Below are 26,238 nucleotides of genomic sequence, written 5' to 3' on the forward strand. Positions count from 1 at the left end.
AAGAGGCATGTGAATGACCAGCCATCAAATCAGTCCATATATGGCAAAAATCAGCATCCAAATGATACAAATCTCGCATAGTAGATAAGTCTCCATGAGAGGCCATTGAGACTACAGCTACATAAGGCCTCCTGGATAATGCATCGGCCACCACATTTTTCTTTCCTGGAGTATGCACAATCTGAAAATGAAACATGCAAAGAAAGTTTGCCATTCTCATCTGCTTCTCTGAAAGCTTTGTTTGAGATAGAAAATATCTCAAATTCAGCCCCAAGAAGATAATGTTTCCATATCTTTAAGGCATAAATTACAGCCAAGAGCTCTTTCTCATAGATATCCATATGAAGCTCAGCATCATGCAAACGACGGCTCTCGTATGCAACTGCATGCCCTTCTTGATTTAGAACAGCTCCTATGCAATCGCCACAAGCATCACATTCAACTACGAATGACTTGTGCAAGTCAGGAACAATCAATACTGGACCACATATGATAGCATGCTTGAGCTGCAAGAAAGCATCCTGTTCTTTTAAAGTCCATTTGAAAGTGGTTTTCTTCTTTGTGAGATCATGTAGAGGGGTGGCTATCATAGCAAAATGCCTTATGAAACGCCTATAATACGAACATAATCCCAGAAAACTACGCACTTGATGTACGTTTTGCAATTCGGGCCAATTCCGAATAGTCTCTTATCTTTGCAGGATCCATTGTTACTCCATCTTTGGATACAATATGAGCCAGATAATGTATCTCTGAAAGGAAGAACTCACTTTTCTTGGCATTAATGAAAATTTTATGCTTCCGCAACTCTTCGAACACTGTGACCAAATGAGTTCATGTTCCTGCTCATTCTTGGAGAAAACCAAGATATCATCAAAGGCCGTGAATTTGCAATGGGGTCGGAATATCCTGTCCATCATACGATTAAACGTGGCGGGAGCATTGGTGAGACCAAAAGGCATTACCAAAAATTCATATAATCCAAAGGCTGTCCTGAATGCAGTTTTATGGACATCTTGTGGCACCACTCGTATTTGGTGATGATAACCACTCTTCAAATCAAGTCGGCTAAAACAAGCCGAACCATCAAGCTTATCCAAAATATCATCAATACGCGGAATTGGGAATCTGTTCTTGATGGTAAGCTTGTTTAAAGCATTATAGTCCACACACATGTGGAATGATCCGTCCTTCTTTTGAACAAGAAGTACAGGAGAGCAATAAGGTGAGGAACTAGGTTGAACCAAACCTTTCTTTAAAAGCTCATTTACCTGCTTCATGATCTCTTCTTGTTGTGCAGCACTCACTCGGTATGCGGGTTTATTAGGTGGAGAATTACCTGGCACGAGATCTATGCGATAATCTTCAGGCCTTTGGGGAGGTAATTCACCTGGCAATGCATCAGCAAAACAGTCGTTGAATACATGAAGAAAATTCAGCCTATCATTAGTCATAGCATCTACATTTTGATGATTTGGCACAAGGCTATCACAAACAAAAACCAAGTACGCAGAAAGACTCTTTTTCATTGCTTTATTTATTTAGATGTGTGATACAAGTGGGATGGAATCCCCTTCTTTGCCAGCATCAATAAAATGCATGCGGCCTTTATATGCATAAAAGAAATCATATTGGTCTTGTATTCTTTGCAGGGCTCAAGCCTATGATGCCACGGCTTGCCCAACAATACATCACATCCATTTAATGGTGCAACTAGGAAATGTTCATTATCAAGGTAGCCCTGGATATGTATGCGCAACTTCCTTATCAATGGGGTAACCTGCACCTCTTTACCAACAAATGCAGCTTCGGCTTCAATCTGAGGCCCCATGTTTTCAACCTCAATACCCAATGCAGCTGCCGTTTGCATAGAGATGAAGTTATCGGTTGCACAGTCATCAAACATGAATAAGGCGGACTGATCCTTGATTTGTCCCCAAGCCTTGCATACCATTCGCTCTTTTGCATCATGTTCAGTGTTTCCCTGCACATCAGGAACTGCATGTACATTAGCCTTGGTTTGCTTGCCCTTGTGCTTTGGTTTGCAGTCAGGGCACTGTCTAAACATGTGCTCTTTGCTACCACGAGAAAAACATTTTTCCTCCTTTGGCATATTGCTCTCTTTGCTCCGGGGTTAAGCCGAATTTGTTCTTCTTTGGGCCCTCATCTTTAGATGAGGTATTTTCAGCTCTACCTCCCTTGTGGGTCTCCCGGAAGTTCTTTTTAGATGGCTCTCCACCCTTTTGCAGATTTGGGACAGCCTTGTCTTTCCCCTTTGAACCGCCTTGATCCTGCTTAATTTTGAGCACCAATTGCTCCATAGCAAGAGCAGAAGCTATGAGCTGTTGCAAAGTATGTTTCGGGTGCAATTTAATGCCCGAACGATATGCTGGTTGCAGTCCGGAGCGAAACTTCCTCTTTCTTTCATCCTCAGTGATTCGCATAAAGGGAGTTACTTCCAGCAACACTTTCCAGAACTTGTTAACATACTGTTGCACGCTTTCATTATCTCTTTGCTCAAGCCTGTCCCACTTTTGGGTGAGAGTTTGCTCCGCACTTGGTGGCAAAAACTGAGCATAGAATCTATCCTTAAGTGCAAATGGGATCCTTGGTGATCTTTTCAGTGATCCACCAATGAGCAGCGGTCCCTTTCAAAAACATGCTAGCATGGCGTACTTTTGACTTCTCAATGAAGTCCTCATCGCTAAAAGCAATGTCAAATTGTGCCACAAATGCTAACACTTTGGAAGCATCATGCGCTCCATGAAAAACATCAAACTTAACAGATTTGTCACCTACTTTAAATTCCTTGAGCTTTCTGGCATGAGACTCATGGTCTTCTCTTTTTCTTTTCCCCTTATCCAACGGGACAGCCCTATCTGCATGGGCTCCATGGGCCATCATGGAAGTCTCATGAAGCACGGTGGCATGTGTTCCACGAACTTGAGAATCAGATGCATGTGCCTTTCCTGCATAAGGCAATGTCTCTCCATGAGACAATTCAGTGAGCAAAGCTCTTCTAGTTGCAGACCTGTCACCCCTACCATGGGATACATGTCTTGAATGCATGTGACTTTCATGCCCTCCATGAGCACTAACATACATATACCTGTTAGGCTTTGTGCCTTGTGGAGAAGACGCATGACGAGAGGTGACTGTCACCTCTTCCTTTTGCATAAAAGACCTCAACCTTTGAGATGCGGGATCTCCATGCTTCAAGCGAGGTGGATTTCTGAATTTCAGCTCTCCGTCGTCCCCCTCTTTGATGTCACCTTTGCAGAGGAGGTAGGCAAGTGCCAACTCCCTTGGCTTCTTGCCCACTTCCCGTGCCATGGACTCAAAAGTTACATCTACCATTGCATCAGCTTTCCTAGCTTCAATGGCACTTTGCACATGGGGATCTTCATGCAAAAATTTTAACTCTTGCTCTTGTGCCTGCAAAAGTTTTCTCATATGTTCCAATTCAGCCCTCATTGCATCAGGCTCTTCTTCTAGCATGACTGTCTTTCCTCGAGACAATTGACCCTTTGATTCACGATCATTAACCCTTTCAAGGGGCTTGTGCCTTCCTCGCAGAGCATCAGACCCACGAGAGGCACTAGATGGACCCCTCGAATTAGGCACTTCCAAAGGGTTGCCTTGGCTGTCCATTGTGTTAAGTGTGCTAGAAGCGGGGTGTCCAATACACTGGTTCGTTTCCCCACTAGGGAGAGGGAAACAACCGTGCTCTGATACCAATGTAACCGATCCCGTCAAGTGGGAATAGACTCCGTTGGACACCCACACGCGTAATAGCACAACTTAATATCACAATTTGAAATGGACAACTTAACAACAACTTGAAATTGAAATGAAATGAAATGAGATAGATGGACACTAGCACTGGGGCCGGAACGGGCCGACCCCCCCTCAATATATGATATATTTATTGGGAGTATTTAACAAATACAATGCTCCATGCGTTCAAAGAACCAGATGATGTCCATGTACAAATGAATACAGTACCAAACAAAAGGCTCGAAGTAGAACGACCACTTGGAGTGATCCAGTCTCTACAGTCCTGTGCCTTCACTGGACTCCGCGGAGAGCGTCCCACTGGTGTTCCAGGACCACGCACAAACAGGCTGGGGTGCTCGAGGTCCAAGGAGGGTGAGGCCGTTCGGCTCTCCAGTTAAGGGGCGAGGTGGTGGGCCCATCGTTGTTGTTGTGGTGGCCTCATTCGTCTCAGTGTCCTCTTGTGGGCAGAAAAAATTGGTGAGGTAGATTGACATGGATAATGGGTGCCGGGTTCGAGGATCTCTGTGTCACCATTTGGTCCATCTCCATTTCTGGAGCCACTTCTATGGGACTATCACTCCATAGAGTTGTTAGATTTGTACCCTGTTCACATGTGGCTAGGCCAGTGCCCCATGTGAAAGGATCAGTCATTTGGTGTCACATGGATGGGAACCAGTTGTGTGCCACCCGTGTGTGACTAGTATTGTGCCATATGGACGGGAGCTTGTTTGCTGTCACCCGTGTATGACTAGGATTGTGTCTTATTCATGGGACTGTCACACCATGGTAGGACTGATATTTGTGCCGACCTTGTCTATGGGATTGTCACTCCATAGGAAGGCCCGTGCCCAAACTTGTATTTTGCCTATGGGACTGTCACTCCATAGAAAAACCAGGACTTCACATTTCTGTTGCGCCAGTTTTGTGCCCGACAAGAAATCTTTGTACAAGTTTCATGAAAGGGAGATTTCGTCCATTACATGTGCACATGCATTTATGTTTGTATGCATAAACTTGTTTTTGCATGACTTGTTCTCGTGTGTTTGCTTGCTATGTCGTGCCAGTACACTGGACGGGGACGCCCCCAGTGTCCAGTGTACCGTGGGTGTGCTGTTTGCTGAGGAGTTGGTGTGGCATTTGAACAGGTGGTAAGTATTATCCTTTTTGGCCTTTTCAAATATAAAATCCCTTAAGTAATGTCAACCTTAATAATTATAAGGTTGGGTGTTCACACACATTTAAATATTGGCTGGACATTTGCTCTAATGTGGGTGCCCAACATTATTAATGACATTTATAGTTATTATTGCATGAAGTAATTCTTCTTCCCCCACACGTGGATGGTTGGTGGGAGTGTGATTAAAGGAAAGTACTCGCCTTGTTATTAGCAGCCTGTACCCGCCTTGTTATTAGCAACCAATACGTGCTTGTTGTACCTTGTTGTATTCGGTTGTACTTGGTTGTACCAACCTGTATCAGCTTTTACCACCTTTACCCGACTGTACCAGCATGTACTTGCTGGACTTGTTGTACCAACCTGTACATGCTATACCTGCTGTACCAGCTTGTACTTGATTGTACCCAATTGTCCCTGCAATTGTAGCAGCTGCTATCCAACATCTATTGTTGCCAAGACCTGCCTACAATTTGGGAGTGCAATAAAAAGGGGATGAGCTTTTCTCCTGAGAATTGAATTTGAATATTTGTCAAGTATTTATCTTTGTATTTCAGAATCAGTAACTATTAAAATTAAATGTTGCTTGTACAAGTCTTGTCAGGCAAAATATCACACCCTGTTTCTTTCATTAATAAGGCCATCAAGACGGTGACTTCTTTCCATGATTACCTTGACCGCGCCCTCACATTTTGGAGGAGCCAGTAAAAGTCATTTGGGGTATGAGGAATGTTGGGAGCACTAGGTATTGCTCCCTCCATGGTGTTTCACCTTGCCAGGCGTTAGTACAGACGTGCCTGTTGGTGTACGGTCCTAGAAGACCAGTGAGGGCAGGTGTTCACCCAGTGAAGGTGGGAGATTACTTGTGACTTGGTCTACTCCGACAACTAATTCTTCACCGACAAAATCTTATTGTTTGCAAGTTGTACTCACTCCTTGTTATGAAGAAATCTGGCTTAGGGCCCGTGAACACTTGTACATATAAATACTCCAAGGGCCGGCCCTTTCCGGTCCCCGTGATGGTGTTAAGTGTTCTTTGTTATTTTCAGTTTTAACATTAAAAGTGTTGTCTATTGTTTGAATTAGTTAAGTGATCTAAAATATGTGTATTTTATCATCCGATTTGTCAGGCCTCTTGTGGGGAGTGGTTACTGTCACCAATTGGCCGACCATTTGGTCCATCTCCAGTCTTTTTGTCTCGTTCACTTGAGGCCAGGCCGGTGTCTCATGTGAAGAGGCCAGTATTTTTGCTTGACATGGACGGGAGCCAGACTGGTGCCACCCGTGTGTTAGCAGTAAGGTGTCGTATGGACGGGAGCCAGACTGGTGCCACCCGTGTATGACCTGGACTGTGTTCTATCCATGGGATTGTCACGCCATGGAAGGGCCAGTATTTGTGCCGTGTCTTGCCTATGGGACTGTCACTCCATGGGGAGACTCGTGCCTGGAACTATGTTTTACCTATGGGACTGTCACTCCATAGGAAGTATTCCTTGATGACATACTAGTCTTCTCAACCACTGCGGAGCAGCATGAGAAAGATGTGGAGAAAGTCTTGCACCTTTTGCTTGATAATCAGCTCTACATAAACACTAAAAAGTCTATCTTTGGTGTTAAGGAAGTTCAGTATTTAGGCTACATCATCGGTTCCGATGGGATTAGACTGGATCCATCAAAGGTTCAAGAGATCTTAGATTGGGACATTCCTAAGACCACCCAAGAAATCCGTTCATTCGTAGGTCTTTGTCAGGCCTATAGTACTCATGTCCATCAGTTTTCCAACCTTGCAACACCTCTTACCAACTTGCTCAAGGGGGTGAAGACTCGCAAGCAGAAGGTCTCAGTTACAGGCAAGGCGCTTGATGTATTCCGTACACTCCAGAAAGCTGCCTCAAAAGCACCTGTATTAAAGTTAGCATCATGGGACGAACCTTTCGAGGTCATCACCGATGCCAACAATGTAGCCATAGGTGCAGTTCTCCAGCAAGACAATAGACCCGTGGCATATTACAGTAGAAAGTTGAATGTTGCCGAAAAGAATTATTCGCTATATGACAAAGAGCTTTTGGGTGTGATCACAAAGCTCAAGCATTGGAAGCCTTTTCTTTATGGACAGGCTTTCGCAGTGAAAACAGACCACCAAGCACTTAAGTGGCTTCAGACTATGCCAAGTGCCCAGTGGAGTGATCGACAGGCCAAGTGGAGTCAAATCTTCCAACAGTTTGGAGGTATGATTGAATACATCCCTGGTAAGCATAACCCAGTAACAGATGCTCTTAGTCGAAAGTCCAGCATCCAGGCAGTCCAAGAATCTACCATTCTCGAAATCACAAGGAAGGACTTAGATAGTATGAAAGACCAATATGTCGACTCCCCTGAGTTTGGTACTTAATACAGTTTGGCCCTCAATTCTGAGCTTGGCCACTATTCAGTGCAGAACGGTTGGTTGTTCTACAAGAACCGTCTCTGTGTTACTCGAGAGAAGCGTTCCGCTCTTCTCCAAGATGCCCATGACTCCTTAGTTGGAGGACATAGGGGTACCAATAGTGCCCTCGAGAAATTAGAACGGTCCTTTTATTGGCCAAAGATGAGGCGTGATGCCTATGCACATGTACAAGCCTATAAGATTTGTCAAAAAGTCAAGGTTCCCCATACAAAGAAGGCAGGTTTACTTCAACCTTTGCCTATCCCGACGGACCTTTCATCGACATATCTATGGACTTTGTAGGGCCTCTACCAACATCCACCGGATCCCGTAACACTCAATGTTTTACCATTGTGGATCGCTTTAGTAAATTCTGCACCAGTTGGCCTTTGATGTTCTCAAGTCGTACTGTCATGACCAACAGTCCAAATGGGAACATTATCTTCCATTGGTCCAAGCTATCTTGAACGACACTCATTCATCCAGTGTCAGACGGACTCCATATGAAGTAACCTTTGGTCGCCGTTTTTCTTCTCTTTTGACGAGAATGGTGTCTCCATCTTTAGAGGCTAATAAAACCACGGAAGCATTTTCCGAGATCATTGAGTCAGACAAGAACCGCTTGACCAAAGCTCAGGAAGCATATAGCAGACAGGCAAACAAGTCTAGACGAGATGTCCACTTCAAGGAAGGGGATTGGGTCTATTTGCGTATCATGAAACAGAGACTGAAACAAGTGGGCAAACGTTGTCCCAATCTTTCATTCCGTAGTTTTGGCCCTTTTCCAATAATCAAAAAGTTAAGTGATGTCTCCATGAAGTTAAAGTTGCCTACCAGTTGGACAATGCATGATGTTTTCCATGTTTCTTGGCTAAAACCATATGTTGGTCCATAAGTGTTTGATGTTTCAGATGAACAGCAGCCAGACGTGGTAGACGAAGCAGAAGTTATTGAGCCCGAGCAGATCCTTCTTCATCGATGGAAGCAGGATTCCGGTCGACGGATACGTCAGTTCTATACGAAATTCCGAGATCGAGACACCCACGAAGCCGTATGGCTAGACAAGGAGTACTTCCAGGAGTACCCCCAGTTGTTGGCGGACTACTTGGAAGCCATGAACCTGCCGCCAAGCTAAGCAGGAGGGAATGTCACATGCACTCTGCACTCTCAATGCATGGTAACAAACTGGCTCATCATCAACAATGCAACAGTTGTACAATATTAGAACCCAGTAGGATGATATTTGTCGTATGCCGTGACCCCATTGTACATCCTCAGTCCGGGATAAGTCAGGCACGAGCTACGTAAGTCATTCCTCAGCCTTAGCGGGTCAGTCAGTCAGTCAGTCAGTCAAGTCCCTTAACCCACTTGGAGAGAATCATTCATGCATGTAGAGTCAGTAGAAGCCTTAGGGTTTGCATCAAAAAGCACTTTGCATCCTGCATAATATGCATTCATATGCATGTGCATCATTTAGAACATCCCAGAAGCCTTAGGGAATTTACTAGGATTTATCTGGTATTTTTTTCATATTTTTTGGTATTTATTTAGCATTTATTGTCATTTATAAATATAAACTTTATTAAATAAATGACCAGCCAACTTAACCAGCCTCTAGTTAGTATAAATAGGCTTGCATAGGGCTTAGTTTCTCATTCAGTCTTCAGTGTGCTAAGAGCTTTCCTCCTCAACCCTGGGAGTTCCCTTGCCTTCAGCACTAGACTAGTCTCATCCAGCCCTTGGAGTGCTTGAGTTTGCTTCAGCCAGCCCTGGTTCTCCAACGCATGCAGTTCAGCAGTCCCTACAGCCATAAGCGCAGCAATTCAGCAGTACTAACGCAGCCAGTCAACAGTCCTAACTCAACAATTCAATAGGACAGCATACAAGCGCAGCCGTACAGTCCTCCTTAGTCCCAAAAACAGCAAACAGTCCTGCGTTTTCAATCCAACATCAGTACAGTCCTGCGTTTTCTGTCCAGCATCAGCACAACCCTGCGTTTACAGTCCCACAGCAGCTACCTTGCGTTTCAGTCCAGCCTCATCCATACAGTCTACGTTTCAGTCTACAGCAGTTCTCAGCCTCCCAATCATCATCCCCATCTACCCCAGCCATCTGGTAAAGGTAACATAGCATTCATAAGCATTTACAGCATTCTAACATAGCTTAGAACAGTCCACCGCCTTCTTTTCTCAGCCTCAGGTGTGCAGCCCTTCCTCATGCCCTTGGGAAGAGTGCATAGGCTCGAGATCAGTTCATCGAGGTGTTTCTACAGCCGTGTAAAGTTCAGCCAGGCTTCCGATCCTCCGAGATCTTGCGTTTGGCTTATCTACAGTCCACAGTCATTCTCTCTAAAGAAATAAAGCAAATACTACCTCGTTATCGGGATAGGGGCCCTTCAGTGGGTAATTCGGGACCCAATCTGGTGTGCAGTTCTCATATCTCTCTCTCATCTCTTTAAAGTTTGAAGTATTAAAGTGGATTGCTAAACTCACGAAACTCAGGATACAGAAGATGGTGTAAGCATTTGTGTGACAGGATCTTCCAATACAAAGACTTCCGCTGCATATCACAGACAAAACCTCTTCTAAAGAGAGTAACAAGTGCAAGTCCAAAAAATAAAATAAAAAACGGGTTTGAACGTTTGCAAGTCCAAAACGTCCTAGGACCTAAATAATAAAAAACGGGTTTTAAATGCAACCTTGCTTTCCTCTCCTCCTGCGTTTTGAAGGTGCTGCATTCCTTCATTGAAGTGCTGCCGTTTTTTTTCTTCAAGGAGGAGCTGCTGCGTTTTCCAGGGAAGTCTTGGAGTGCTGAGATTTGCATTTTTGCGGCGTACTTTGTTGCTGTGGATATGCCCCCCCCCCCCCCCCCCCCTACGAACACGGAGGATAAGTTGGATGGAACCAACTATGCTCATTGGAAGCTGAATATACGGATCTGGTTCTTCCCCGCCTTCCCCTCCCTTCGGAGGGATGTTTCGAGTGCATTTTGGTGGACTGTTTTGCTGCCGTCCCGCACCTTTCTACCTCAGTTTTCAGAGGCAGCTGATTGGTCCTCATGCTTTGCTCCGTTGGAAAGTGCTCCAGGGAAGTCTTGGAGTGCTCAGATTTGCATTTTTGCAGCATACTTTGTTGCTGTGGATATGGCTCCCCCCTGTACGAGCACGGAGGACAAGTTGGATGGAACCAACTATGCTCATTGGAAGCTGAATATACGGATCTGGTTCATTCATAGTTGGATGGAACCAACTATGCTCATTGGAAGCTGAATATACGGATCTGGTTCATTCATAAGGGTTTGTGGGAGATTGTTCAAGGCAGTGAGAAGAAGCCCAAGCATCCTCAAAACTCGAGGCGGCTCAAGAGGATGAATTCCTTGTGGAATTACAACACTGGGAGGATCGTGATTTGAAGGCGCACTCGGTGCTTGTGTGGACCATTACAAAGGAGGCCTCACCAGCTGTGCAAACTCTCGCCAATGCACATTAAGTTTGGTCCAAGTTGGAGGATCTCTATGCTCGAGATTCATAGATGAGAGCACTTCCTCTGCAAGGGCAACTCTACAGTATGGTATTTCTTGATAGTAGTTCTCTACAGTCGTTCCTTATGAAGGCCAAGGTCATCCATGATCAGTTACTGGCAATTGGTGTTGCCTTGTCCTCTGCTCAGTTGGCTGCACTAATCCTCACAAAGCTTCCTCCGGAGTATGATGTGGTTTCTCGGGCTTTGAGGTGCCAGGTCACAACAAGTCAACTGGATTTTGATGACCTCAGATCCCTTCTATTGGAAGAAGCGTCCATCCTCGTTTCCCAGGGAAGAATGGTCACGATCAAGCACTACTATGGTCCAAAAGAAAGGTCCGAGTCGTTGCTACTCATGTGGGAAGAAAGGACATTGGTCTAAGGATTGCTTGTCCAAGAAGAAGGACAAGGGCAAGGGCAAGTCTTCATGCCATAAGAAGGGAAAAGAAGACACGGGACAATGATTCAGATACTTCTAGTGACTCATCTAGGCTCCCAAGGCAATTCCGGTCCAAGAGCACCGCGATGGTGTTCTTCTCTAGTTATTCAGATAGTTTTCCCCATGTGCTTCCAACCAGAGGAGGCTTGTGGGCGAGAGAGGGGGCTGTTAGCAGCTCCATTATGGTGCATGGAAACCATGAGTCGAAGGCTTGTGGATGAGAGAGAGGGCTATTAGCAGCTCCATTCTTGTGAATGGGAACCGTGAGTCAGAGTTCCAAGCATTAAAAATCTGGCAGGACAAGGTCAGCTTTGGTGTAGCAAAGACTATGGACAAGATGTGTTCTGAGTTCATTGTTGAGGTTTTTTGGACTTGATGTATTCACAGTCCAATATTGGGGGATTATGGGCGTGAGCGATGCAGATTTCTTTACTGTTCAGGGTGGCATTTTTTGTTTCCAGGAGTCAGGTTGATAGGAGCTCTTTCCTAAAGTTGTCCTAGAAACTGCTAATCCTGAGAATCATGCCCATGTGGCATCCATTTATTAATGCACATGACAGTGTGTGTGTACACATATGTATGTATATACACACGCACATATATGGACATGCGCACACCAGAGCATGTGCATGTATTGGAAGAAGAAAAACTGCTACATGAGTACCCTTCAATCCTCGACTTTGACAATGATGCACGCCAAGCAGCAAGACCACATGGTGATATTTATTACGCTTGCAAAGCTTGGCCTGAAAACTACCTTTTTGGCCAGCACAGGCAGCTTCAATTCCCACCTAGAAAAGTTTGAAATAGATTTGTAATCACAACAATACAAAGTGCATGGCACTCGTCTTCAGAATGCACAGCAGGAATAGCCACCAATACAAATAGCTTACCAACACCAGACTAAACAGCGCATAACATTCATTCGCAATTACATGTTTGCACAAAGTTGAGCCTTCGTGATGCATTATCCAACAGATAATTACACGTGTGCAATACTTTTGAAGTGTAAACCCTTGTGCCCTATCACAAGTTAACAGCTCCTTTTTTAAAAGAATCAATGAACATACAAAAGGAATACAGCAATGAAAGTGTCACCTTATAAGAGCCAGACGAGCTTTCCAAAATCGAAGCTGTCCCACTGCTTTAATCACTACTTTTGGTGAAAGTGGGGGAGCAGAGAGTGATTCTAAATCATTGGAGCTTCTTCTCGTTCCAATGTCATGCTGAGACAGTTCTTCAACTTCTCCATTGCGGTTTCTGGGAGTTTCAGACACTCCAGAGCTTCCACATTTGTTGCAAGCAGAATGGTGAGGCACTTGACCTAGGAATTTGTGTGTGTTGGCTCCAACAGTCTTATCTGAGATAGGAGAACCAGCCTCTTGTGCTTGGGTAAGGCTTGCAGTATCTCTATTCCAAAGTAATGTTTCACATTCTTTCTTAGATATAGAGCTACATTCTACTGAAATTTTATGCAGACACCTTGCATCACATGAGCTTTTTTTCGGACAGTCGAGCTCGTTCTCTCCCATATCTCTGCACTCATCAGCAATACTTGGTATTCCAACATCTGCTGTGCTGGGGCCATCTCGTAGCGTTCTTGCATGGTCAGACCCCTTGGACTCAGGCCATTTTCCCAGATCGATGGACCCTGATTGCCGAGAACCACAATCACCTGGTAATAATTTCGAAGATTCTTTGTTTTGTTTATAGGAAGATGTGTCCATATCTTGTTTTGATGCCATCTTATGCCCCTCATCTGTTACATGAATTACTACTTTCCTGTTGACTCCTACACTCTCACCACCTCCAGAACTACAGCCTTGAGTCTGAGGAACTGAAACTTCGCACTTGACTTTAGAGACACTAGAAGCTTCCTGCAAACCATCCCCAATGGTTAAAGTTTGAGCTCCCTTTACTAACTTCGCAACATCGACAGCAAAGCTGTCACAAAGTCCTTGCCCATGTGCTGGCGTGCTACAGGCTGTCTTGTTGTGAAATGTGTGAGAAGGTAGCATTGGGTCTGAAAACTCCTCAGCTCTTTTCTCAGATGTGCATTTGAAATTACTAATTGTCCTAGCTGCTGCCACATTGTCTAATAAAGCACCACCAGCTGCCAACTGTCGCCACAGGGATTCCCGAGATTTGTTCCCACATATAGCAGTACTATCGCTAGTCCCAAAGGATGGGCAAATAATATAGCTTTGTGCATTGGTAAATGGCAGCACGGAAGGCATGCATGGTGAAGGACATGAATTATGATATTCTTTGGACTCGTACTGTATCATCATAAAGCAACCAAAGGACATTAGGATTGCAGCATGTTCAACAGAGAAAAAAACCGAAGATCTACAGACCGCAAATGGCATTTCTCACCAATTTCTAGAATGTGCATGGCTTTTCAAATGCCTTTTATTGGATCACTTATAAAGCATAAAACACCCGTACCATTATGAGAGAAGCTTGTGGCCCTTACCTGTTCTGGATATGGATATGCGGCAGATGATTTGCAAGGGCTTGGAGATGGCGCAAATCTGTGAGAGGGGACAGTGAACTGCTCATAGAGAGCCATCTTGTTACGAGGGGGAGCTCTTGACCCTGCTTTCTCTCCTTCATTCACATGGAGGCGAGTAAACAGAGTTCCGGTTACGAATGGAGGCCCTTCTTTGTGTTGCATTTTCTTACCGCTGCCTGCTTTACCATCGCTTGCACTGTTCATGGCTACTGCATCGGAGAAAGCTGAACCGTAACCCCTACTAAACACAGTGTTATATGCAACGATGTGCGCTCTCATTTGACTTCTGGATCCTTTTAGCTCGCCGAGCCATCATTCACAGATTCCTAATCTGTCTGGATCCGAGACAGATTGTAACCTAATCAGCAAAATCCAGCTGCAACCCTCATCAGCTGCGAGTTGACGCCTTCCATCATCACCTTTAAGTTTTTGTGTGATATTGACTTACATAGGTAGCAGTGCCAAAAACCTGATACCTTGTATTATACTTTCTTTCCATTTGTTCCTTTCCTTCTATGATCGCCTTTACCTTTAGGCTTCGAGTTTGTGCTTCGCTGGTGTATGAAGTTTTTACACATATATGTGTATGACACGTATGTGTGTATGCATCTATGTAGTGTGCACATGTGTATTAGTGTATGTGCACACTACATAGATGCATACACACATACATGCACGTGTATTAGTGTATGTGTACATATGTGTGCATGTGTCTGTGTGCAACTCTCATATTTGTGTGTCTTCCTCTCACACGCATTCCCTCTATGTCTCTGTCGTCACTCACATGCACACACACAACCCTCTCTCACGCACACACAACCCTGTATGTCTTTGTCTCGTCACTCACATCTTACATGCACACACACAACCCTCTCTCACGCACATACACGTACGTGCACATGCGCTCTCACACACACACACCATACATACACCCTCCACATGCACGTGTGATTGTGTGTGTACAAGTACGTATATGTTTGTGAATGTGTTTATATATAATAGTATTAATATAATATTATTATATATTTACTATATATATATATATTGATTTATATATCATTATTGTATTATATTGTTATATATTTACTATATATTTTTTAAATTTTATAATTTTATATATTCTTATTTATTAATTATATATTTATATTATATTATATTATTATGTATATTAACATATTATATTATATTATTTATATATTTTTTATTAAACTATTATATTTATAATATATTAATATATATACTATATATATGTCTTTAATTTTTGTATTTATACTTATGTATTATTATTATTATTATTATATATAACATTATACTATAATATATTATTATAGAATTAATATATTTATTTATTTAATATCCTTACTTATTATATATATATTATACTTTTTATTATATAGCTTTATATTTTGTATTATATTATCTTCTATATATCTTACGGGCCTTACTCCCCCTCATGCAACAACGTGTCATCAAAGAATGGGGGGTGGCCAAAGATGGGTGAGAGATGTGGCGCATTTGTTTGAGCCGCCTCGCCATGCAGAGTTGCAGAGCCGTGGCCCGCCTCTCTAGACTCCTGCAACCTTAAAATCTTTCGCCTGCACCCTGCCATGGAGACTTGCAGAGCCGCCTCGCTATGCAGAGTTGCAGATCCGCCTCTCTAGACTCAAAGGCAGCCACCCTCTCTCCATTACGCAGGTGGTGAGTCCTCTCTCTCTCTCTCTCTCTCTCTCTCTCTCTCTCTCTCTCTCTCTCTCTCTCTCTCTCTCTCTCTCTCTCTCTCTCTCTCTCTCTCTCTCTCTGTATTCTGTATGTGTTCTAGCTTCGCTTTCTCTCTCTGTACGTCTTGTGTGTGCTGGTTTTTCTATGTGTTTTATTGTTATTGGTCTTTTCAATTTAATCGCTCTCTCTGCACGTTTTATCTGTGTAGGTTTTTCTGTGCAATAAGCAATATACAAAGGTGAGATTTTGATGGTTTTACATGATTTTCAATTCCTCCATTCTTCTTCTTCTTGCTCCTCTGACCTACACACACACACACCGACACACAGTGCAAAAATATTTTAATAATCTTAAATGTGCTATTATTTTTCATGCATTAACTCTGTGTGTGTGTGTGTGTGTGTGTGTGTGTGTGTAGGTGAGTGTGTGCATGTACAAACACACAAACACACACCCAAACATGACGTGCAAATGTGTACATACCCACATACACACACATGTGTATATATATGTGGACAAATACATTTATATAGTCTTAGATCCTCACAAGCTAGATGACAATCTTAAGCTTCTTTTAATCAAAGAGGCATTGGGATTATTAGATGGCTTTTACATTGTGAGTAGTAGTTGTTATCGTGATTGTGTGGAGAGAAACACGTTGCCTTGGCATGTGCATCGTCTCTGGAATAGCCGCATTATTACTCTCGAATGGGCGTACAACTCACTCACGTTTCAAAATTCCATTGGTACTTAATGCTTCTAGCACATGTGGAATTAAAGCTAATAGCCCATTGACCGAGGTGTTGAAGCTTGCAAGGTTAATCATTTGGGACGAGGCTTCAATGATGCATAGGTACACATATGAAGCACTCGATAGGACATTGAGAGACATTATGCAAAGTGATACAGTGTTTGGTGGAAAAGTTATGCTTTCTGGACTTTAGGAAAATCTTACCAGTTGTGTCAAAGGGATCACGCGAAGACATTGTTGATGCAACGTTATGCCAATCACATATTTTGAGATATGTGAGTGTTTTAAAGCTCACCCAAAACATGTGGGTTAGACAGAGTGCTTACTATGGTATAGAACATGAAACTGTCAAATGGACATTACAAATAGGGGATGGCACTATAGGCTAGCCAAACAATGAAGGTAGAGTAGTAATTCCATCGCAAATGTTGATCCATGGCAACTTTGTTTTGAGTTTGGTAGAATGGGTATACAAAGATCTTCATAGAGTTAAGGATTATGCATGCTTCTTCAAAGATCGTGCTATTCTTGCACCACGAAATTTAGAGGTTGATGAGATCAATGAACTAGCCTTGTTTTCGTTGCCTGGTCTTGAAAGAGAATATCTTAGTGCAGATTCTATTGTTTCTTGTGAGAATGACGCAATACTGTATCCAATTGAGTACTTGAACAGTTTGAACTTAGGTGGTGGTTACCCTCCTCACAGCTTACTTCTAAAGATTAATGCGCCCATCATTTTGCTCTACAATTTCGACCCTCAACGGGGACTTTGTAATGGTACCAGATTGATATGCAAGCAATTTAACTCAAAGGTGATAGAAGCAAAAATCCTTACAGGTACAAACATTGGAGACAATTTTTATTCCCAGGATAACATTTTGTGCCTACTATGCTTCGATTGCCGTTTGACATGAGAAGGAGGCAATTTCCTATCAGGTTAGCTTTTGGTATGTCAATAAATAAGTCCCAAGGACAAACATTGAGTGTATTGGGACTTTATATGGCCACGCAAGTATTCACACATGGACAACTGTACATCGCTATGTCACGTGTTAGATCATCTGCAGTGAAAGTGAGCATATTGTGGAATATGAAAGTGGCACAACAGGTTCAAATGAACTCTTCACAACCAATGTTGTCTACAAGGAGGTTTTGCAAATGGCATGTCGAAGAATTTAAATGTAAATGGCAGTTTGCAAATGTAAGAGACTACATTTATACCTCCTACATTTATACCTATCTTTGTGCAATGAAGGAAGCATTTGATTGGAGAATGTTTCTGAAGATGTGCAAGTGCAGTCTTTGTTTGCTTTTGGATTGCTTTTATATACAGTGCCCTTATATATATATATATTGTGTGTGTGTGTGTGTGTGTGTGTGTGTGTGTGTGTGTGTATAGAGAGAGAGAGAGAGTTATATTTGATATCAAGGATATATTGCTTAGGATGGATGTGGCAAGGAGATCATTTTCGTTCGTTTATGGTGATGGACAAGATATTGAAGGTAAATGTTTTAGACGTTTTCTATAATTTAGGTATTATTGTTTTCCAAGATTTATTTAATATTCATGGTGGCTGAATTGTAGACCCTCCATTTTGGGAAGGCCAAGCAACAGCTTCTCTAATTATTGAACTGTTAGAGAGCACTGATGTTTTACGATATATATACAAACTTTCTTTTTATGTAGCTTTTGTGTTTTGTTTGATTAATTTATATTTTTATTGAAACATTCATTTGCAACAGGGAATATCTTCACTTTTTAGAGTCCAGATTATTGTTGGCTTTGTATGGTTGAGACAGTTACGAGATGATAGCTTTGGGCTCCTAGAAATTTACAATCTACGATTGTGGAAGATTGCAAATCAGCTTCATGTACGTGTAATGTTTGTGGATTATGAAAAGCCTGATAAGTTAGATTTTCGGTGCATAGGCACTGGACAATACATAATTTTCCGATTTGCTGTTTACAAGCCTGTTCAAACGCCGTTCGCCTCAAATATTGATCCACCAAATGAGTTTTGTAAGCTTTTATCCTTATCCAACTTTTTTCTACGAGAGTTATATTTTCAATGCTAATATTTTTTATGGCATATATTTTGCTAGATGGAGGCGCGGGATATAGGCCACCAAGGAGAGATAATCCTATTGTCTGAAGATTGTTTTGAGGTTGTGTTGAGGTGTGTTAAAATACTCATCGTTTTATGGGTTTGTAATGCTAGAAGCGTCTATATGGATATATATGGCAATCACGATGCTTTTATATATTAGTTTGGCAAGTTGAGGGTGATGTATACATATATGTATGAGTGTGACCAGTATCTATGGATATTATGGGTGCGTGCGTATACACAGACACGTATTTACATGTGTGTGTATGACATGCACACATGCATTCAAAGGCCTGCACACACTTACATATATCCTCCAGTTGTGGCATGTATGGTTTCAATGGATTTCACGTACACGTACTCATACGTACATGTACATACATACGTACATCTTTATGCATGTTTGTGTGTAACTCGATGTGCCTAGCTTGTAAAAGGAAAGGAAGACTGATTTTACACATATATCTTTTGCATGTACCTAAATGCAAAATGCTTCTTGCCCGTCGCTCGTCGCGGAGACGGGTCGTGACACTAGTTTATTTTAATTTTTCTTCTTTCAACATACCCCTACACTCCTCTCTCTCTCTCTCTCTCTCTCTCTCTCTCCCCAACAAGTGGTTTCTCACCTCCCCCATCACACCCCCTTCTCTCTTTCGCCTACCCCAACACTTGGCCCTTCCAACCACCATGTGTCCCCTCCCTTCCCAAAAACTTGTGCATAATAGATAGTATAGATAGATATATTATACATACATGTGTGTGTATAATATGTGTGTGTGTGTGTGTGTGTGTGTGTGTGTGTGTGTGTGTGTGTGTATTAACATATATGTGTATTTGTAAATGTAAATAAAAATATACATACACACACACACACATGCACCATCTCTCTCTCTCTCTCTCTCTCTCTCTCTCTCTCTCTCACACACACACACACACACACACACACATGTACACACCTGCATATGCACTAATGCAAACACATACTCTCTCCCCCCACATACACTCTCACACATAGAAATTCTCTCTCTCTCTCTCTCTCTCTCTCTCTCTCTCTCTCTCTCTCACACACACACACACACACACACACACACTGTTGAAGCCATTAGATTGTGGTTAACAAAGTTTAGGGACCGCGTGCTCGATTACCACAAATCATGGAACCAAGTGCATTCTTGGTTGATGATGCTTGAGCGAGAGATCGATGCCTTGAGGTGACAATATTAATTTCTTCTTTCTCCTACCTCTCAAATAGGTGTACATGTGACTTATGATAACTCATAAATGCAGGGCTTCTCACACACACTCTCCCAAACATAGAAACTCTCTCTCTCTCTCTCTCTCTCTCTCTCTCTCTCTCATACACACACACACTTACACACACATGCAAATATATATTATATATGATATTATGTTTTATTATATTTAAACACAATACATGTACATACATATACACACACATACACATAATTTTAATTAATTTAATTTTAATATAAATTATATTTTATTGAGCAACGATGGAGTCCTCGCGCTCTCAAATAAATGCATCTTACATGTACCTGTACATATACATACACACACATACACATATACTTTCAATTAATTAAATTTTAATATAGATTAAATTTTAATGAGTGGCGATGCATAGTGAGGTGTCCTCACTCTCAAATAAATGCATCTTACATGTATTCTCTCTCTCTCTCTCTCTCTCTCTCTCTCTCTCTCTCTCTCACACACACACACACACACACACAATTTTAATTAATTAAATTTAAATATAAATTATACTTTAATGAGCGACGATGCATGGTGGGGAGTCCTCACTTGCAAATAAATGTATCTTACATGTGCCTTGCTTTCAATTAATTAAATTTTACTATAGATTAAAATTTAATGAGTGGCAATGCATGGTGAGGTGTCCTCACTCTCAAATAAATGCATCTTACATGTATTCTCTCTCTCTCTCTCTCTCTCTCTCTCTCTCTCTCTCTCTCTCTCTCTCACACACACACACACACACACACACACACACACACATGCTCTCTCTCTCTCTCTCTCTCTCTCACGCACATACACATATACACACCCGCATATGCGCTAATGCAAACGCACACTCTCTCTCCCCCCACATACACTCTCTCACGCCGCATAGAAATTCTTTGCCTATGTCTCTCTCTCTCTCTCTCTCTCTCTCTCTCTCTCTCTCTCTCTCTCACACACACACACACACACACACACACACATATGTAAATATATATAATATGTAATATTATGTTTTATTATATTTAGACATATATACCTATACATATATACATATGTATATTTATAAATATAAATAATTTTATACACATATAATTTTAATTATTTAAATTTGATTTAAAATTAAAATTTAATGGGTGGGGATGCGTGGTGAGGTGTGCTCACTCTCAAATAAATGCATCTTACATTTAATCTCTCTCTCTCTCTCTCTCTCTCTCTCTCTCTCTCTCTCTCTCTCTCACACACACACACACACACACACACGCGCGCGCGCGCGCACGCATGCATGTACACCCACACATGCAGTAATGCACATGCACACTCTCCTCCCCTCACATATACTCTCTCACACACATAAATTCTCTCTCTCCCCCCCCCCCCTCTCTCTCTCTCATAAAATAGAAGATATATTACCAAAAAAAAATAACCACATTGTCGCCAGGTGATGTACTATATTTCCCTCACTAATTACTCTGAACCACATGTATAGCTCGGAGTACCCTCATCCAATATATAGCCGTGTCATTCTCCACCAAATGAGCTAACTGCAAGGAAGAGACTTGCTACAATAGTAGCCCTTTTATACAAGCTATAATACCAACTTTTGCATCAAATATGAAGGCATTCCTAGTTAACCAGATATGCCACAATCCTGTCCACCTGAAAAAATAAAAGAAAACTAAATATTCTCGGTTATCAGGCCATTCGAAATCTTTCCAAAAATCTAGTCTTTAACCTCTACGGGCCTATCTGTCAACGAAATCCATACGCGAGAAAGGAAATCCCACACCTTCTTTGCCACTGGACATGAAATGAAAAGATGCAAGCATGTTTCTAAGCATGTAGTATAAAACACACAATTACCAGAAGTAATCCACCGCTTTCGCAACAACTAGTCCCCCGCCGATGGTAGGCCTCCAATTAGCATGTACCATAGGAACACCTTCCCTTGATATGGAATCTTAGACCACCATCCCTGTAAGATTACTTCCTTCCACCAAGCCCTACTTTTCCTGATGTTTCATACCCTATTAGCCTTCTCAGTGATCCAACGCTTAGGGGCTAGATAATGGCAACTCCTCTAGACATGGCAGTGACTAAAACAGCAAAGGATGGTGGCCATTTTACATGTGGCAGCAAATCAGCAGAAAGCAGCAGGTCAGCGTGAGTGCTGAGTGTAGGTGAAGCTGAGCAATAGCGATGATGCTCATGCAAATAGAAGACTGTTGACAGTTGCTGGCAGCCAGCAGATAAGCAGCAGGTCGGCAATGTTATCCTCAGCACATATGTCGGCAATCAGAAGATCCCTCGATGAGGCCGGTGAGGGGAGCTAAGCGAAGCAAGCGATGCTCATGAAGAGGCTTTAGAGAGAGGAGATAGGCTGCGAGCGATGGTGAGCAAGAGAAGAGAGCCTCATGGGAGTGGGCAACCAAAGGAGGAAGACCAACTTCCATTTGTGGGTTGGCCTTCACCCCCCAAGGGTTTCCCATGGAGAAGCATGGCTCTGATACCATGTTGGAAACATGGAGGTGCTAACTCTAGTTGCAGAAAGGAAAGATGGCAAACATAATGAAATGGAAATGAAAGCAATGAACTTACATGTAGACTAAGATAGCTTGACTTGATTGATGTGACACACAAGAAAGTACATCACTCTTATAGAGTGAACACAAACACTCAAGTACCATATGCTTATGGGATAACTCCCAAAGTGACACGTGGCACTCTCTCACACAAAAACTTATAAACTAGTTCCAAGTACAGAGTAGAACACACTCTTTGACTATGATTTCTCCAACATGGCATCACTAGGTGATGTATCCTCTCTCTCTCTCTCTCTCTCTCTCTCTCTCTCTCTCTCTCACATACACATACACATATGCAAATACATATATTATATTTTTTTAATTATGTTTTATTATATTTAGACACATATACCTATAGATACATATATACGTGTATTCTCACTCTTAAATAAATGCATCTTACATATAATGTCTTTTATCTTTTCTTTTACAATGAGAGAGAGAAAGAGAGAGACACCTACACATTGAATTTTTCATCATGAAACTCAGCTTTTAAGAGGGAGACCCCTATTTTTTCTCTCAAGAAAATCATTAGGTAAGAAGGGAGAGCTCTCCTTTCCAAAATTGAAATGACGTGAGATGGTGAAAATCAAATTGGAGAGAGGGGCAGCGTGAAGCTTGTTAGAATTATGTGGGTTGTGTCCAGGTTGTTTTGGTGTGAACGCCCCTTATTAAGGGTCAGGTCAAAAGAAAGGCCTTAGTGCCCATAAATACATTATACATGGTGTATATTATCATTCATAATACAATCATTATATTCATGTGTAATCTCTCTCTCTCTCTCTCTCTCTCTCTCTCTCTCTCTATATATATATATATATATATATATATATATATATATATATATATATCTCCATATCTATGCTTCCACACACCATGGCTTCATCTTTCCACCTCCCCTTCCACTCCCTTATGGACCTGGCCATGTTTCCAATATAGTATCAGAGCTAGGCTCTATCCCATCACCATGCTTCACCTTCTCCCCTTCTATATTTTTTGGGTTTGTATTTTTTTAGGTTTTTCCGGCGTTTTCAAGGTTCCATGAGGATCAATGCGGTTTTCTCTTCATGAGCCACCCCTTCATATGTTGCGTTTTTTTCTTCCTTCACATGCTGCGTTTTTAGAACTGATACCCTAGAAGAATTTTTTCCCTCTTGCTTGGCAAAAGGATCACTTATGGACTCTAAATTTCTTTTCACATTGAACAATATATAAGAATGAGTTTTAGGCTTACCTTGCTAGTTGTAAAAGTCATGATTTAGAGTACCCTCTTAATTTGGTTTACTTTCTTCGTCTTCGTCTTCAATCACGTTCACAGCCGTAAGTCGATTCTTTATCTTCTCTAGACACTCGTATGCATAATGTCCTTCTTTATCACATTTGTAAAACAGATAATCACATGAGGTTTTTGATCTCCATTGTTATTCTTTTTTGTTAAGTCGGTCTTCTTTCCATTCACTTGTGAACCATTTTTCTTCGCTGCTTCACCTGTACGTTAAAATGTCTTAAAAGTTTTGGAAGGAGGGTTAGATTGAGAAAACTGAGGAATGTGAGAATCCATCATTGTAGTCTCCCTAGAAAATCCATTTTTCTTCTCACAATTTATGGCTAGAGAGATGGCATTGCTAAGAGAATGAAGATAGAACATGTTCACTTCCACTCTAATGATTGACTTCAATCCAAATATGAACTTCCGCTTTTGTCCTTCGATTGCACTCTCTCAATGACTTGAAGTTGGATAAGTGTTTGCCAAAATTTATCCACATACATCTACACAGTTTCTTTATCAAGTTAAGGTAACATATCCCATTGTTGATGCACCCTGGCTTTGTAATAAGTTGGAAGAAAATTTTGTTTAATGAGCTTTTGAAATTCCTTCCAAGTCCTTGGTTTATCCTTGCTTGATGGCGTTCCACCATAGAGATGCACTTTGAACCAAATGGTTAGCAACACATTTGACTTTGTCCTTCTCAAAAAATTATTCCTTGGAAAAATAGTCGTCAAGTTGACTAAGCCATGACAATAAATTCTTTGGTTCCTTCTTACCATCAAAATTTTGAAAAGTGAAAGCTTTCTAGCTAATCTTGGTTTCCTTCTTCATTTTCTGTGCTTGAAGAGTAGCTTGTAGTGTCTTGCATATACGATCCCCCTCAAAATCTAAAGAATCAAACCTAGAATATGACCTTCGTTTCTTACATGAAATTCTTCTCTCTGGTTCTTCTCTTTAATTGCGCTTCGCTGGCGAGTTGAGCTTGAAGTGCATTTGATTGATCTTGGATAGTTAGCGACGGTAGAGGATAGGTTGCCATTGTAGAAGAACCAAGCAAAATAATATGGAAGTGTGGAAGTAAAATAGAAAAAAGTAACAAGCTTATCTGACTCCCGTGTATTCGAAAGAAGGTTTGTTGAAGCGCTCAAGTCGATGACATCCCCAACGAACAATAAGATTAATAATCCAATAACGCCTTGATGTCGACAATAAACCCAAATAATAACTCATTGAAGGAGTCTTCAAATGAGTTGAAAATTTGTTGAAGAAATCCCACTTGCTTAATTTTGTGTTTGTAAGGCTCTTTCTTTTTCTCCTTTTTGTAAACTACGAAGGCATATAAACTTTTGTGAGATGTAAGCCTTTAAAAGCTTAATAGAAACTTTTGTGGGATGTAAGCCTTTAAAAGCTTAATATTAGGAAACTTTTTGAAGGCTATAAACCTTTAAGGGCTTAAAATAATTTGAGACTTTGAAAATTCAAAGCTTTTAAGCTTAGCCTTTGAATAATAATAAAGAAAAATATTGGTTCTTCACAAATGGAATCCCTGTGGCCCGCGCGCAGCGTGTAATTCTGAAAGGAGGGACAAGAAAATTGATAACTCTTTTTTTTAAATGACTTGAAGCTTTTTAAAGCTTCAAAGCTTAGGCTTAAAAGGGCTATATAGATATAAACTATTATAATCGGCTAGGAGAAGGAAACCATGCGTAGCGTGTTGAAAGAAACAAAGGAGGAGTCCCAACTGAGTTAGTGTAGTGGTCAAGCTTGTGACTTGTAACCTCTAGGTTATGAGTTCAAGTCCCACTAGGCTCTCTCATGTTATGAGTTCAAGTCCCACTAGGCTCTCTCATGTTATAAAGGGACACCTATGCTCGCTTGATGTGTTTGGTTGCTCGGGCTCTTGCCCCTTGAACACTCGAGTGACTCCTCCTCCTCGGGTGGTGGATCACCCGAGATAGGAGGATCCATACGAGACCCCTCCGCTGTTCCAGCGCTCGACTCATCGCGGTGGTCATGGGGGATGCCTAATTCGTGGCTCTTGCTTGATGGTACGTGGCCCTTGCCCAACCATGATAATTGGCTAATTGTTGGAAGGGGAAATCGGCTCCACCCATTTGAGTGGGCCCCAGGTGTGTACGAAAAAAAAAAGAAATAAAGGAGGAAAAAAAAAGTAAGCCTATTGCCGTCGCCATTGCCAAGGGGTGGAGAGGAGAGAGGGAATAGTTAAAAAATATTTTAGCTTTAATTATCCATTTGATTAAAGCTTTAATCCATGACTTTTTTTTCTTGCACTGTAAAACCCAAAAGCGCTTTTCTTCAATTTGATTTATGGGCAAACCTGCACCATCGATTATGGATTTTGAGCATACTGTGCGCTTAGCAATTTTGAAATTAGACCAATAACCTCCTCAAAGAGCTGATTTCATCTATACAAATGGATTATGGAGATGGATTAGAATTGATGAAGGTGGTTTTGGGATAAGAACCTTGGTTTCACTTCTAGAAAAGTGATTTTATGCATAAAGGTGGCTTAAAACCTCATCAGTTGAGCTAAATCTTCATATTGAGCTAAATCTTGTTCTGACGGCCCAAAAATTCCCCATTAACCATTGAATCTTTGCTGGAAGGTCTCTTTGCTTTTGCCTCCTTTGCCCTTTGGTTTTGTGAATGAATCGCTATCTTTGTCCAAAGCCCTTGT

At 41.7% G+C, this 26,238-nt stretch overlaps 1 protein-coding gene across 2 annotated transcripts in view; it reads right to left on the minus strand.

Moving 5' to 3' along the window:
- Nucleotides 1-14,390, minus strand: part of LOC147617572 (ELF3-like protein 2) — a 47,668-nt gene extending 33,278 nt beyond the window's left edge. For both annotated transcript variants that reach the window (XR_015262241.1, XM_086775856.1), the window contains exons 1-2: nucleotides 13,812-14,390; nucleotides 12,434-13,614 (exon numbers count right to left, since the gene is read on the minus strand). Coding sequence is in view for 1 of the 2 variants with exons in the window: in XM_086775856.1 (XP_086631982.1) it covers nucleotides 12,434-13,614; nucleotides 13,812-14,129 (1,499 nt within the window). In the remaining variant the exon portion in view is untranslated. The remainder of the gene's footprint in view (nucleotides 1-12,433; nucleotides 13,615-13,811) is intronic.
- Between the last annotated feature and the right edge of the window lie 11,848 nt (nucleotides 14,391-26,238).

The sequence above is a fragment of the Cibotium barometz genome, chromosome 36, assembly GCF_041138505.1.
Source record: "Cibotium barometz isolate CiBa-2024 chromosome 36, ASM4113850v1, whole genome shotgun sequence".
Lineage (NCBI taxonomy): Eukaryota > Viridiplantae > Streptophyta > Polypodiopsida > Cyatheales > Cibotiaceae > Cibotium > Cibotium barometz.